General features: G+C 45.2%; 1 protein-coding gene across 1 annotated transcript in view; it reads left to right on the forward strand.

Moving 5' to 3' along the window:
- Nucleotides 1–13799, forward strand: part of SIPA1L2 (signal induced proliferation associated 1 like 2) — a 223697-nt gene extending 209898 nt beyond the window's left edge. The window contains exons 19-22 of the mRNA XM_082638723.1: nucleotides 6905–6958; nucleotides 7508–7631; nucleotides 8784–8865; nucleotides 12529–13799. Coding sequence (XP_082494849.1) covers nucleotides 6905–6958; nucleotides 7508–7631; nucleotides 8784–8865; nucleotides 12529–12675 — 407 coding nt within the window. The 3' untranslated portion in view covers nucleotides 12676–13799. The remainder of the gene's footprint in view (nucleotides 1–6904; nucleotides 6959–7507; nucleotides 7632–8783; nucleotides 8866–12528) is intronic.
- The last annotated feature ends 2980 nt before the right edge of the window (nucleotides 13800–16779 follow it).

Here is a 16779-nt window from a genome sequence, read left to right on the forward strand (position 1 = left end):
CTACCTCATCTTCTTTATCCATTCATCTGTCGGTGGACATTTAGGTTGCTTCCATCTTGGCTATTGTGAATAGTGCTGCTCTTTGAACTTAGGCATCCCCTTAGCACTTTAAAGAGAAAGGTCTTCACCTAGATGACCCAGTTGCCCTGCCTGTGACATGATCTTTTTGTACCAATTCTCAAAGCCATTTCTGAGCTAGACTCAACATCATGAAGAAAAGATAGTCCAGAAAATCCCCATGTGCCTGTTAAATCATTACAAACTAATAAAGGCAGTTCAAGATGCCTTATTGAGCTCAGGCCCCTCTGGAAGAAGGCTGTGCCCATACTTTGACATGTGTAGTTAGCACATTTGAAAACAGGCTTTAAAAAAATGGAATGTATCTGCCTATTTGATTGAGATACCACTTATAAGTGATATCACTTAATTAGAATAAGTTATAGTAGATGAAGTCATTAAAGGTTGTCATATCGATTTCCCTAAAAGGGTGTATATATATATAATAGAATTAAGACCTATTTCTAATAAAAATTAAGATTTGAGAGATACCTTCAAAGCTTAACAAAGAATATCTACTTTATTCCAAATAGTTGCATGATACTTTTTATACTTTTATCAATTATCAATTGATAATTGATTTACAATGTTGTGTTAGTTTTAGGTATACAGCAAAGTGATTCAGTTGTGTGTGTATAGAGATAGATAGATAGATAGATTCTTTTTCAGATTCCTTTCCCTTATAGATTATTACAAGATATTGAGTATAGTTACATAATACTATACCAAATAGTTACATACTACTTAATGGAAAAAAATGTTTTTAATGTTTTAAGTAGATCTCTTAAGTACAGAAACTAAACAAGGGTATCCTTTGAGACCGTGTCCTCTGATTTCATATTGGAATCCTTGACATTTAAACAAGCAATGAAAAGAAAAAGGGAATAAATTTTAGAAGTAAAGAAATATTTATAGATATGATTCTATATCTAGGAAATATTTTAAAAATCAAAAAGAAATTATTAGAGATTACAAAATAGAGTAGGTAAGACATTTTAAAATATATTTCATATTTTTATAAGCCTCATTTCAAAGCATTGTTCGTTTGTTCAGTTATCTATTTCTGTATAACAAACCACCCCAAAATTTATGGCTGAAGACAGCAATGGTTTGTTATGTCTGATGAGTCCATGGGTTGGCTAGGCTCAGCTGAGTGATTCCTCTGCTTCCCATGGTTTCAGCTGAGGTCACACATTTGGGTATATTCAGCTGGAGCTCAACTGGGTCTGGAGCCTTAAGGGACTCCACTCATGTGTCTGTACCTGGAACAGCTGGGGTCTAGCTGGACCCTTGTCTCTAGTGGGTAATTATACTTCTTCACATGTGGCTTAAGGAATCAGGAGACCATAAGCAGAAGATACAGGGTGTTTCAAGACCCAGAACATTATATTCACCACGTTCTATTGGGCAGAGAAAGTCCCAAGGCCAGCCCAAATCCCGGGATGGAAGTAGGCTCTTCCTTCTGGTATGAGGGGTGGCATGAGCACACAGCCATCTTTGCAGACAGCCTTCCCCTTAGCAGTCATAAAGAACACCTTAGGTACGTCAGCAAGATCAAATTATAAATTCCTTGGGAGTTAGCCATCATTAGAATTATAATGAGAGAAAAGCACTGGACACTTTGATACCTGAAAAGTCGTAATATATGAAAGGATAGGAATGGATAGAAAGCACATGGGAAAGAGGAGAGCCCTTCCTGAGTTAATTCACAGACTTCATACCATTTCAGTTCAAATATCTAAAGGATATTTGCATCCATGTGGAAAACAGATGAACAATGGTCAACAAAAAAGTTTATTATAAATCAATAGCCATAAAGCAGCATAATAACAATTCAAAAGATAGAAATGAGTCCCTTTGAAGGGAAAAAAAAGAGCCTAGGGTGAAATCTGCGTACATTTAAGAGTTAAATGAGAGTGGAATTTATGTACTCCATTTGGATTTAGGAATTAGAAAAGTCAATTCTAGAAAAAGTAAAGACAGAAAGATTAATGTTTTGGAAGCATGCCAGTGCCATAATTATGGAGTAATGAGAGAACGTACAAAATGTCATATGACCAGATAAAAGTATTTAAATATTTAGATCTTTAATGAACCTGGATGAGAACAATTAAAATAAAAAGGGAAGTAGGGGAACATGGGAAAGATTTGTAATAAATGTGATGGATAAAACCGGGGTATCTCCAGTGAATGGAGGAACAGGGCCCCCCAAAAATGCCAAATGCCCGATAAGCAAACGGTCAAGTCGTGTGTCGCACAGTCCAAAAGAAGGATCACACAATAGATAAGGACTTGAAAAGTGTTCAACCGCACGTGTAAACGTAAACAGTAATGAGGTACCAGCTCACACCTCTTGAGTATGAAACGCGAGGCAGCAGGTCTGGAAAGCCATGAAGAATGCTCACAGCTGGTATCATGCTGAGGATTATAAAAGGATCCATCTCTGCGTTCAAGCAGTATGACAGTACATAACTAGAGCCAGAAAATGTACCCACCCTTTGACCAGCAATCTCATTCCTGAGAATTTGCTTGCTGGCAGTTATTTAAAAGAATAGAGAAGCTTCCAACAGAGAAATGCTGTGCAGCATCGTTAAAACTTAAGTAATAAGTGAAGAGATAGGTATTGCAGCTCCACTCCACAAACCAGTGTCTAAACCTTGAGAACTCCTTCATAAGCTTGGGAGAGAGACGGAGTCAAGTGCCAAGTGTGTTTCTCACCACAGTCCATGCCCCTCACTCCCCTCTCCTGCGACAGGTTTGAAAATGGGCGGAGTCCCAGTTCTGGCTTGTTGTCACGTGGGCAGTCGTTATGTTTAGGGGGGAAGGGTGAGATGTGACCTTCGGCCCATCAGAACTCCTACCCAACACCTGTCATCAGTGTTAGACACTGAGACCATCATTTGTCACTTCCCTTATGACATAAAATAATGTGAAGTATAGAGGGACTGAATGACAGAGAGAGGTCCCATCCCCCCAATATGGTCAAGTGAACAAACCCAAATAGCAAAGCTAGCTGTGGGTCAGACAGTGAAGCCGGGGAAGGGAAGAGTGGAGTGTCTTTAAAAGTTCTAGGATTTAAAGTAGTTCTCTTATCAAAATATCAGAGGTTGCCTGTTGGTGTGTTCTCAGGCATTTGTTGAGTGCATGATGTTGTCTTAAGTGGAAACAGGTGTCAAAGGCAACATTATAAACTGGTGATTGGAGACTCTCTGCGTGTCAGTGTCCCGCATGCATCCCCACAGGCCTTTCCTCCCCTCGGGATTTCAGCTCTTTCCCGCTGGTGGTAACTGCTGCAAGTGGATATGTGTGCTCGTGACACGTGCAGAATTAACTCATTTGTCAGGCACTGCCATGAGAATGAAATATTCCACATAAGTGTATTTTCTGAAAAAATGGAAGTTTACACTTTTATTAGGTTCCCTATGCCCTTGGTTTCTTAAACAGAGCGCAATAAGCATACATGTTTATGATGAGAACTTTTTCGGTTCTAAAGCTTCAGCTTAAGTTTGATGAAGTTGTTAGTTACTGTTATTTAATCACTGCGTGGATATAAGCATAAATAAAATGGGACATACGGTAAGACTCCTAAGGTTTAAAAAAACAGAAAAGAAAAATGACAGCTACTTAGATGAAAAATGCACAGTTAATTTACTATAGTAAATTGACTTAAATTCTCTCAAAAGTAAGAAAATTGTTTCGGACCAAACAACAATAGTTGTATCTTAAAGAATAAATCCAGAGCTTTTCTTTGTTCATTACTCAGATTCTAGACCATTACCTTGCGTCATTCATCAGTAGGCTGCAAAAGGCTAAACCAAGGTACTTTATGTTTAAATTTTTTTTTTTCCTGGCGGTCACTTAAATAAGCTACAGTTGGATAAGCACAGTTGTCAGAAACAGAACCTGTGATTTTCTACCTGTAGCTAGAGAGCCCCAGCTTTTCTGTAATTTGTAGTTGTAGCAAAGACATATTAGAACAGCCTCATTTGTGGAAATGGGTTTAGTTTAATTTAGCCTCACACCTGCGTGTCTTGTATGGCATACATCTGGCATACATCCTCCTGTTCCACACCCTCGGCAGATGTGGCTCGTTGATCAGAGCACCCGTCCCTCCCGATTCAGGCCTGGACTTATGGGTCTCTGACAGTGCTCCACGCAGCTTGCCTGGAGTCAAAGGGATTATTTCCAGGCCACTGTTGCGCCATGTCAGCTCTAGATTGATGTGAAGTAGTCTGCTGACTGTTCATCCTCTTGTTTAGTGCTAAATGCACTAAAATAAGAAACTGACAATAAACAACAAGGTCCTGCTGTGTAGCACAGGGAACTATATTAAACATCCTGTAATCAACCATAATGGAAAAGAATATATATATATATATATATATATATATATATATATATATATATATATATATAACTGAATCACTTTGGTACACAACATTGTAAATCAACTATACTAAAAACTAAAATAAAATTTAAAAAAGAAACTGACATTGAAATCAGGTTTTTTGAAGGCTATTTCACGGGAAGGATTGTTTCATGTGTAATCCATGCCCTCATGTCCCCTCTTAGCCAGATTTGCTTGCACAGGAAAGAACAGAAAGGAAAAAAACAAACAGTGTGGGTGATTGGATCTTTGCTGTGCTCACCATTTACATGAAGTTCATACTCCGAGCCTCCCTTTTCTTACAGTTTTCTCTGTGCCTTTTGGTTCAATGTCAGTAATTACTTTGGTTACTGAATATTTATCATTACAGAAATAAGCTGTGGAGGAATAAAGCTCCCACTGGAAACTTGTCACTAAGATTAGCTATTTTACAAAGGAGTTTAGTGTCTGTACTTAATCAAGTAGCATTCTGGTTGCATTTCAACCTCCCAGGCTTTTCAGATTCAAAGTGAAATCCTCTTTGTGAAATTACATTGTTGGCAAAACTATTTCTGGCTTCTTGCCTCCTGACCGGTAGGACCTTGTTTCTCCCCAAAGAATGTTTGAATGGCTGCCAGTAGCAAGTTCTGTTTCTTCAAATATGTGGGTACTTTATCAATTAAGGTAAAAATAGATGAAGCAAACTAAGATGTTTTCATTGAGATATTTAGACTTGACCATCAGAACCAAGTATATTAAGAAAGATACAAACTAACCAAATTATTACCGGGTTGCATAAAATGTGGATGAGTCAATGAGACTCTTTTAAAAAGTGAGAAGAATAAGTTCTTTTCTTTCACTCCTTTTGGTCCGTAGTTAAATTCACTGTGGAATAAAAAATGCCTCTGCTGTTGTTTTTTTTAACTGGGAAGCATTCCCTGCTTTGGGGCCATCACAGAACAGAGGGTATCCTGGACACTGCGGTAGACCAGACCCCCTACCTCTCCCCAGGGCCGCTCACCCCCCGCCTGTGTGCCCCGCCCTTCCTGCCCACCTCTGCCGGTCACTTCCCATCAGGTGTAAAAGCAGGCAGTGCCCAAGGTATGCTGTTCATCTTAATTAAATTACAAATTATTTCATCAGATGCAAAACCCCTACTAGTCTGTACCAAGCTGGGAGCTTGGTTGTCTCTCAGGAATGTATAGTTACAGAAGGTCTCTCATCCTGTAGAAGGTGCGAAGCGTGGGGAAGGGCCCCTTAAAGCTTTACAGGAATGTCGGTTGAGGACACCTGCGTACCTGTCACGGGTGTTGAGGTGTCACGACGGAGGAAAGGGACACATGGTTGGGGAGCCTGCTGTACGTACGATCGATCAGGCAGGGTACTCAGCACAGCTCTGGAAGGGCCCGGACTCTGTGGGTGCCCCCATCCCTGAGGCCCGGTTCCTTCCAGGGCCCCCGGCCCCTCTGCCATCCTCTCTGATGAACGGGATGTGCGTGACCCTCCAGAATCCAGACGAGCAGGTAGCTTCATTAGGAGAGGCGTCCAGCAGCCAGCGGGAGACAGAGGGGGATAAATTAAGAACAGAGCGCCCCTGACACGGACCCCGGTGCGATTTCTCAGCCACTCATCAAATCACGTGAAAAAGCCGCTGCAGCACTAACGCACCTGCCGTATCCCTCGGTTCCCAAGTGTGGATGTGCTCGGGTGCCAGGGGGCGGGAGGGTGGATGATTAGATGTGTCCCTGGTTCTCCCCTGTACCTTTTGCTTGAAAGCAGGATTTCTCTGCATGCCATTCAGCATTTCTGGGCCGGCGTTCTTGTGTCAGAGTTCAGCGCCCAGAGCTGGGCCAGTCGGGTTCCCATTCCGAAGAATATCACATTCCCTTTCCTGCCTAGCTCTTGACACATTGGATGTGAAGTCACTGGTGCCAGGAACAGAAATGGCCCCGTGCTAAGGAGGGGTAGTCGAGCTGATCATTGCTCTCACTGCTGTAAACACTACAGATCTTCCTCTAAGGGTTTTAGTGAGAATATGCAGCTAATCTCTCTCACCACCGCTGTCTTTACCTTCAGGGAGCTGGTCATTGAAGCAAACCCAAAATGGTCACGCCTTCCTGCAGCTGGATTGGCACGTGTGTGGCATGCCACTTACCATTGTTGTGTCACGACAGCCGTGTGTCCGGCCAGGACCATGACACGTGAAACGTACAATCTCTCCACACTCTTTGGCGATGCATTATACTGTCTCTCGGGGCAGTTCCTGGCTTAGCACAACACATGCACACAGGCAGACATGTACACACACTTACACACATGCAGATGTGCACACTGGCACACACGTGTACACACGTGCCCCTCACACACACACACAGCTGTATTTCATAGGACCCCATCACCTGAGCCTGATGTGGGCCCCCAGAGGCTCTCAAGCGAGGAGAGATATCACTGTTCAAAAGAAAATTCTAAATCTTATTTCAGGTCTTGACTCAGATGAAGACCTTGAGCTACTCTGTCACCACACATCCTATCTAGGTGATTGTCTGGGGCCGTTCGTGGGGTCTCCATCCTCCGTAACCTTTTCTTTCTGTTTCATTGTCTGCACGTCTGCATGGTTATGGAAGCACGGAGGGTCGGGGACGCACAGGGTGACGTGTCCGGGCCATTGTGTCTCAAGGAAGCTCTCCGGGTTTGGGGAGAGCTTGAGGAGAGGTCCCTCTCCTTGGTTCTGTGAATCAGTCATGTCATCCCCCAACGCCGTTCTTCCACGCCCAGCCAGCAGCTTGGGCATTGCTTGGGATGTGGACAGAAGAAAGATTGGCTCTAGCAAATCCAGTGTCTGCGCCTTGTTCCCCTGGCTGTGATGTGAGTGTGCCATGCAGCCCGGAAGGACGGCCAGTCTGTGAATGCTTTCCGATTGTCAGCAGCTTGCCTGAGTTTGTTCTTCTTTGTTTTGTTTCACACAGGGCAGTAACTGACTGGGGGGAGGGCAAGATTTTATTGAGCAACTATTCATTTCCACGAAGAAATGGTGCCTTGCGGCTATTACTAATGCTTCTTTCTGTGTGTGTTTCCCATCCCCAGACCAGAGAGTGGCGTCCTTCTGTACCCTGACAGATATGCACCCCGAGCAGGACCTGGAAGGGGCCCAGGAGCTGCCTTTATGTGTCGATCCTGGCAGTGGCAAAGATTTCATGGACGCCACTGGGTATGTGACTCCTGTGGACCGCCTCCCTCCCGTGTCCCAGGCCCCAGTTGTTAACAGGGATTCAGCTCAGCCCCGGCCAGCCAGGAAACCATTTTCACCTGCCTTCCCCAGTCCTTCAAGACCCAGAGAAGGGACCGAGCGGGCCTGAATCGGCTTCTGCGCTGCCGGGTGGATGGAGCTGTGCTCCGTGGGAGGGTCCTGCCAAGACGTGTAGTCCGTGCCCTTGGTGGTGAGGCTCTTGGCCCGGGTGGGAGGGTGTGATGCCTGGTCAGCATCTGCCGCCTGATCACTGCAGCGGCATCAGACGGGGAGACCTCGCCGACCGTCCTCCGTCTGCCGAGGGCACCCTCCCGCCCACCAACCCTGGTCCTCCAGCCAGCCCCACAGCTCCCACTGAGGGGTGCCGAGAGTGAGCCGTCTGTTTCTATGTTCTCGGCGTGCTCATCATCCACAGAGTGTATGTTCTTTCTCAGTGTCACCCACGCCTAATTCCAACTTTTCTGTCAACTCGAGTTATCAACAACTTGCATGTTCATTTTGGTGATGAGCCTCTTGATACTTCCTTAACAGAGAAAGGCAGATTTGGGGAAACTGAGTCTATATATGGTTCTCAGGAATTCGTTCTGGTCTACCTAATCTCAGCTGGTAACTGCATTTAGATCACCTATCTTTTGCTTTCTTACCAACGTGTATGCCTGTAGAGATTCTGAATCCCCTTTTAAATCAAAAGCGACCCAGGAGGGATTTTTCCACCAAAGCAGCAATGTGTTCACATTTGACATCTGACATAATCTTATTTATTTCTTTGCTGGGCTCTAAGCACACAATAGAATTTTTTTTTTTTTTTTTTTTTTTTGCGGTACACGGGCCTCTCACTGTTGTAGCCTCTTCCGTTGCGGAGCACAGGCTCCGGACGCACAGGCTCAGCGGCCATGGCTCACGGGCCCAGCCGCTCTGCAGCATGTGGGATCTTCCCGAACCGGGGCATGAACCCACGTCCCCTGCATCGGCAGGCAGACTCTCAACCACTGCGCCACCAGGGAAGCCCACAAGAGAATGTTTCACATGAAAACTTTACCAACGAAAACTCTTGACTGCGGTGTCTTGACTTCAGCGCGCTTGAGTCTTTCTAAGTCTTTCCTTCCTTGCTAGAGGGCGATCTCCATCCACACTGACCGGGAAAGTCAACCAGCTGGAGCTGATTCTTCGGCAGCTGCAGACCGACCTTCGGAAGGTAAAGCAATCAATTGCAAGCCCATGCTCAGAACTCTTTCTCTTACACAATCAACCTTTTTTGACTATTAGGAATAAAAAAAAAAAGACACTCAAGAAAGATAACTGCCCTAATCAAAACCCAACAGTAAATGGAAACGGAGACTCCTGAGGTCTGATTCCATCTTCTTGCCCACAGCTACTGTATTTCATTGTAGGGGACACAAGGTCCTGTAGATGTGACTGAATGAGGACGAGCCCTGGATGGCCAGTCTTCAGAATGAGGCAGAAATGCAGCAGGCTAGCGTTTTTCAGTTCAGTGAGTTATCAGTTGCATCAACATTTATGAGCTGACCTAAGAAGAGTTAGTTGCTGTCACGAAGCCTGGTCTCCCCAAGCTGCTTCCTCCTACTGAGTCAGCGTCTGCTCTACCCATCAACCTGTGCGAGCTTGGTCCTCAAAAGATGTAAAGTCATTCATTCCACAGACATTTGCTGAGCTTTTGTTGGATCATCAGCACCATGCTATCAGTAGCCGCTTTGCTATCCAGGGAAATGGAATGGAGTGCTGAAGCTGGAGGGTGATGGTGAGGCGGGGAGGGGCCATGGGGAGGGTTTTGTTGGTGGAAGAAGGGAGAAGTGACAGCTGGCATGAACGCTGATGGAGATGATCCATTTGGGAGAGAAATAATGTCCTGAGCCTAACAAGGAGGGAGCTGGCCTGGATGGGAGTAGGGACCATCCACACACAGTTACCAGAGCAGAGTGTGTGTGCGTGTCTGTGTGTGCATGTCCATGTGCATGCGTGCACACATGCATTCATACACGAGTACAGGCCTACCTCGGAGATATTGCAGGTTTGGTTCCAGACCCCTGCAATAAAGTGAATATCACAGTAAATTGGATCACATGAGTATTTTGGTTTCTCAGTGCATATAAAAATTATGTTTATGGTATACTGTAGTCTGTTACGTGTGCAATAACATTATGTCTATAAAAACAATGTACATACCTTAATTAAAAAATACTTTTTATGCTAAAAAATGCCAAAACAATCACAGCATGCTGAAGATCACAGATCACCATAACAAATGTAATAATAATGAAAAAGTCTGGGATATTGGGAGAATTACCAAACGTGACACAGAAACATGAAGTGAGCAATGCAGTTGGCAAAATGGCGCCGATGGACTTACTCCATGCAGGGTTGCCACAAACCTTCAATTTGTAAAACACTGGTATCTGCAAAGCAAGGTATGGCTGTAGTCCAAACAGAGAGAGGTTGACAAAGTTCCCCTCTGGTTGTTTCTTTATTCCAGAGCTGAGAGTGAGTGATGGGAAGGAGGGTGAGAGATTTAAGGATGGAGGGTAAGGTGTAGAGTGGAGGATAATTGGACCAGATGTATTTGGTAAGACTGCAGCATAAGTTAGGTATTTTCCTCCAGTGTGGTTGACCAGCTGTCCCAGCTTGCCTGGCATGGAGGGTTTCCCAGGACACAGAACTTTCAAAGCTGGAACTAAGAATGTCCCAGACCAGCTGGGCTAGCTGGTCACCCTGTCTCCAGATGTAGGTGTAGAAAAGTTAGAGAGTTGGACTTAACCAATATTAGATTTCAGACAAGAAATTAAGACCAGGAGCGATAGACAAGGACCATTCAGTGTATATAGGAAGTGATTAAACTGAGGGACTCAGAGTCTAAGCTGGGTGAGGAGGAATAATGTCACCACAGGGCGTGTCAGTGGACACTGACAATAAGGTAAGATTGGTAGATTAGATCATTTTTGGAGGGGTGGATACTGGAGAAATTATTTTAGAAAGACAAGAGGTGGTGGTCAGGCAGTGGGAGCTTGAAGCATTTAGGAAGATGTGCGGTTATCAGTAATAGCTTCAAGGTACAGGAAATGGCCACAGGACGGGGGGTGAGGAGGGCAGTCTTCGAGGTCACAAAGAGACTGAATCAGGTGGAACATATATGGTGTCTTAAGATCATCAATAAACGTGAGGGATGGAGGAAGAAAGAAGAAAGGTGAACCACGTTCTAGAATCTTCCATGATGGGAGGGAGTGGAGATATAGTCGACCATGGCAAAGAGCAGGAGTGGCAGGTCTTACAGCCCATGTCAGGCTTCTCACGGGAGCTGGGATTTTAGGGGAGAGCAGTTACCTGCACCAGGCAGCTGAGGCGAGGTGTTGGCCTGGCAGCCTCCAGGCCCTGTGCTCTTCAGAACAAGACCTCGTCCCAAGGAGAGAGTCAGGACTCATTTATATCTGAAGATAAAGGGAATATCCAGGGAAAAGCTTGAGAGTTTAGCAGGTTTCGGTGACAGAGGACACATTCCATGGGTGGAGTTAAAGGGTCAAGGGGTCAGGAGAGGTAGGCAGCTGAGCCGCAACAGGGCCCTGGGGATGTCTGAGCCATGTTGGGAATGAGAGCCCTGGGGCCTGGGGCGGCCAGGAGCTTGAACCTCTTGTAGTGACTGAGGGAAGTGGGCTGAGTCAGCAATGAGTTCTAACACCAGCCTCCACTTGGGACCGGTGTCTTTGGTCGAGAGGTGAGAAGGGACAGGAAATAGGAGCAAAGCTCAAGGGCAGGGCCAGACACGCCAAGGGGGCCAGTCTCCTGAAGAGTCTTAGCCCCCAGCTCACCCGCACGGCTGTGGGCACAGGCCTGCAGGTGCATCTGCGGAGTTAGCAATCAAGTCATCTCCCACCGCCACTGTGACAATGACCCCCGCCCCCCTCTCTGGGGCAAGACATCCCTTTCAGCGTCTGGGAGCTCAAACTTGTGTTGTACGTTTTCCATTACTGTCTATTGGAAACTCCAGGTCTGATTCTTATGAAAAATCTTTTTTTTTTCTTAATACTATTTGTTTATTTATTTTCGGCTGTGTTGGGTCTTCATTGCTGAGTGCGGGCTTTTTCTAATTGTGGCGAGCGAGGGCCACTCTTCGTTGCGGAGCACGGGCTCTAGGCATGCGGGCTTCAGTAGTTGTGGCGTGCGGGCTCAGTAGTTGTGGCTCATGGGCTCTAGAGCGCAGGCTCAATAGTTGTGGCGCACGGGCTTAGTTGCTCCGTGGCATGTGGGATCTTCCCGGACCAGGGCTCGAACCCATGTCCCCTGCGTTGGCAGGTGGATTCTTAATCACTGCGCCACCAGGGAAGTCCCTGAAAAATCTTGATAATTTGTACATAGTTTTTAGTGGCACACTTTGAAGGTCATTAGGGAAATACACTGTCCCAGGAAAGCTTAAAATGAGATGAGTTCATGATAAACAAGCCCAAGATCTGCAGCTATGCTGATTCTGACTTGTCCAGTAAGGAGGTGCACCCGGGAAGCTCTGCCTTCCTGTCCAAGGCTATACCTTTTCCCAGGCCCCCTTTTTCAGATAGACGATAGTATAGACTGTGGTTAATCACCTTCCCATATAACAGCTGTCTCGCTTCCTTTTGGGAGCAAAGTGGGATGAAAGGAAAGAATATTCTGAGTTACTTGTCCCCACCCCCCTGTTTTTGGCAGAAACCAGAGCGGGCAATCAGATTCCCTCTCCCCTCAAGAAATAAATAAGTAAATCAGTAAAAAAAAAAAAAAAAAAAAAAAAAAAGGGTAGAAGCATTCGGGCTGCAGCTGGGAGGAGAGAGCATGTCCAGCAGATGCATGACCATCTGTTTCCACCCCCTTCCCACAGGAGAAGCAGGACAAGGCTGTGCTGCAGGCCGAGGTGCAACACCTGAGGCAGGACAACCTGCGTCTTCAGGAAGAGTCGCAGACGGCTGCGGCCCAGCTGCGCAAGTTCACGGAGTGGTTCTTCAACACCATCGACAAAAAGCCGTAACCTGAGCGCCGCCCAGCCAGGGGCCCCGGGGAAGCCCGCGGTCCCTTCACAGTCTCCAACATGTGGTTTCTCGCTGTGCTTCCAGCCCACCGTAGCTGTGCTTGCTGTCCCACTCTGTCTAGCACCACGCCCCCAGCAGCACAGGGAGCCGCCGTGTGACCGCGGAGAGCAATGCTCGTGAAGATGAATGTAATGCTGGTGTTGAGATGAATGTAAACTCTGATGTCAGTGTGGCCCTCTGAGGCTCTGCTGAAACGGAGCTCTGCGTGGGCTTCCCTCCTGAGGGACGAGGGTTGGGTCTTACACCCTATATATCAGGTGACTTGGTAGAGATATTAAAACAATTGACCATAGCTTGGGCTTTAGAATTGTAAAATAAACATGAGAACAAATAATCAGACATATACTTTAATGTTAAAGGTGCTCTATTTTTTTGGATGTACAGTAGTTTTTATTTCTACAGCCACATTATCATAGCAATAAGAAAGAGGCAGGGGAAATAGTTGGAAAAGCCGTGTCGGGAGGGGGACAGAAAAAGCACTGATGTGTCTAACACGAGTTCAAATGCAGTTCCTTTAGAGACTTATTTATTTGCAGGAGCAAACGGTGCCTGAATATTAACAGTGTTCTGATTTAAAAAAGAAAAAGAAAAGATACATATGCCTTGTAAATGGCTCACTGAGTAGTTACTTCAACTCTTAGTTCACTTTTGTATAGTTAATGCTCTGTTGAAAAAAAAAAAAAAGAGTCAACCTGCTTACTTACGAGAGCTCCCCGTGTGCCATGAGCCAGCAGAATCACTTGTACAATGCCAAATTTGTTTTATCTTTGTACAGAAGCTTTGATGAAGTGTCTTGTATTTAACACCCTTATTTAAGCTTATTTAACCTTAAATTGTTAATTTTATAAACTTTGGTTTCACCTGCACTATTTTGGAGGGCGGTGTAGGTAGCAGCGGGCTCAGAAAAGGCTGAGCTTGCCCAAGCAGAGTGAGGAGCGGGGCAGGACCTTCCTTCTAACAACTGGATGCTGCTAGTAACAAGTTGTTTGTATTGCTTTACCATTTTTAACTGTTCTATTTGAGATGAACGTACATTTTGCTTTTTTAATAAATGTTTAAAAGAGTCCACACAAGGAACAGTGTTGTCAGGTGAATGTAGACTTTGGGGTTCTGATATGTCAACAGTCTGAGTGTATGAGAATTTATTCCTGGTAATTTAGGACCTTAATCTGTACTGAGTACTACTGAGCCTTCTTGCAGAATCCCAACCTGATTTAAAGTAAAAAGTTACTAGTACTGATTAACAGCTGCCACGTGCCAGACACTGTCCTCTGCACTTCTCATAGATCTCACTGAATCCTAACAGTATCCTTCCTAGGTGGGTGCCAGGATTCCCATTTTACAGCTCAGTAAACTGAGGCTAAAGTCAAGTGATTTACCCAAGATTGCCTTTCATTTTGATTTTTTAAAAATTTTTACCTTATTCAGCAAAGCATTTGGTCTCGCTTACAAGAAAATAAATGCAATAAAGTAAGAGGGATTTGAAAAATAATCAGGAAGGAGTAAACTGCAAACTTGAATCAAAGGTGAGACAGAAAGAAGACAGAACGTGAGCCAGAGTGGGAAGGGAACCACAGTAATCACGGTACAAAGTTCTCCACCTTCCGAGAACAGAAACCGTATCAAGAATTTGGAGGAAGCAAAGTGATTCCTAGAATTTACCTTCAGAGGGATTTCTCCTGTGGGCTTCATTCACATGAGAGGTGTATTGAAAAATAAATGGTCCTGCAGCGGATGGAACAGGAGGCTTCATAAGGCTGTTTCCTGAAGCTACCCCTGCAAAAGATACAGGCGCACCTCCAGGACACATCCAGGGACTGCAGATTCTCAGGAAGCCAGGGCTTCATGGGCCAGGTAGGCATCTTCCTCCCTCCCCGCTCTCCCTCTCACCGTGAACCAGGCACTTGCCAGGAGTGGAAGAGCCATCAGTGATCAAGACCAGCTGGGCCCTGTCTTTTGCAGGGCATACAGTCTAATAAGGGGAGACAGGCATCCGATTATTTGAAACTCAAAGATAGAAATAAAGAGTGCCTGGGATGGGCTCCCTTAATTATTATTATAATTATACTGTAGTAAGTATAGTAATAACTGACATTGTTTGACTCGTTACCGTGTGCCAGGCGGTGTTCTGTGTCCATTGTGTCTATATGGCAACCCTAAAGGTCAGCTACCTAGATCATCCCCTCTCTACCGGTGAGGAACAGAGATGTAGACAGTGTGCTTGGGGAGACCTCCGTGGGTAGGAAACTTCTGAAGGTGGGGAAGGAGCAGGCCAGGGGGAGCTGGGGGGAATTTTCCAGGCAGAGGGGACCCAAGTTCAAAGGCCCCGAGTCTGTAGAAAGGATATAGGTAAAATAGGTAGTGATGGGGAAAGAAGGGGACGTTAGAAAAGACAGGTAAAAGCCAGATCATTAAGTAACTCTAGGCCATAGTAGAGTCTGGATTTTATTCTAAGTCAAAAGGAAGCTGTTGAAGCAGGAAAGCACCGTAATGTGTCCTGTGTTTTATTTTTGTTTTGTTTATTTTATTATACATCCTGTGTTTTAAAGGCTTACTCTGACTCCGAAAGCAGAAGGAGTTGCATGGAACAGGGGCCTGCAGACTTTCTGTATGAGGCATACAGTCGATATTTTAGACTTTGAGAGTCACATACTGTCTGTTGCCTGTTCAGTTCCCATTTACTGCCCTTTAAAGATCGAAGAGCCATTTTTAGCTTGCAGGCCACTCACTAGCATCGACCAACACCTGGGATAAGGGAAAGGGTAGAGAAGGAAGACCCATGTAGGTGAGAGATGATGCAGGCAGATAAGATGGGGGCAAGGAGTTGGGTCACACTTGAAAATGTCTTCGCAGGTAGAACCCACAGAGCTGCTGCTGAGTGGGAGACTGGAGGGAACGGTTTGGTTCAGGGATAAGCCCTAAACTTCAGAGGAATCACTGGACTGCATGTTCACCAGACAGTTTGCCATAAGCATTTCTTGCCTTCAGTAAAAGCTGAACTACAGATAGTTGTGTGTCCTGGCCAGGGCCTGCGTGCAGCTCTGAGTCACTGGGCAGAGATGGTTGCTTTTGCTTCAGAGGGCAACCAAGCGGATACAAAGGTTGACGTTGCTTCAAGAAAACAAAGGAAGCTGACCCAAACCTAGCTGAATGGAGAGTCATCCCACCTCCCTAGGGCACACCTACAGACCAGAAGGGTTTTTTTGGAGAAATACTTCTCAGTCTATACCAGCAAAGAATGAATCATCTCTCAAGTCTGCCAGGTGGCCATGCCAGAGAACATGGCCACATGACTTTTAGCCTGCTCAACTTTTTTCAAATGTATGTTTCCAGTCAACAGCCAACCTGTAGAAAATCCCTGTGTCGTGTGTCGTGTTCTCCATGCTGCATGTGGTTTTGAGCAACTTGGCGTCCTCGTAGACACTGTTAATTACAAAAGGTACCCCCCCCTTAGCAGCTAAACACGTTGACTTTCTGTAAGGACTTCCTGGGTACAAACTAATTAAATATTAGAACGTATCTACTAGAAATCATTTTTATTTTAGAATAAGTGATATCAAGCAGGTTTTTTCTAAACATAGGCAGTGATCTATTATGTATTCAGGCCATTCTCATATGTGACAAAGTTAATTCGTATTTCAGAGGCTTTATCCTGCTCTTCTCAGTCTCAGAGGAGCAGGTTTATCATTAAAAATATAACTTACATCGGGCAGGGGTGGAAAGTGTAAAAATACAGTCCTGCCTTTATTGATACCACAATTATCTCTGAAATGTCAGGAGTCGGCTGTCCTGCTAGCCCATTAAAATGCAGAAACTGATGACATGTCATTAACCGAAGTCTCCATCAAACTCATGAAGCCAAAACTTCTCTGCAGAGCCAAAGACCAAAGAGATATCTATTCAAAACGTAGTAAGAATCATGCTTTTTTTTTTTTTTTTTCTTTTTGTGGTACGCGGGCCTCTCACTGTTGTGGCCTCTTCCGTTGCGGAGCACAGGCTCCGGACGCGCAGGCTCAGCGGCCATGGCTCACGGGCCCAGCCGC

The sequence above is a fragment of the Mesoplodon mirus genome (genome assembly GCF_964341445.2).
Source record: "Mesoplodon mirus genome assembly, chromosome: 2".
Classification (NCBI taxonomy): domain Eukaryota; kingdom Metazoa; phylum Chordata; class Mammalia; order Artiodactyla; family Ziphiidae; genus Mesoplodon; species Mesoplodon mirus.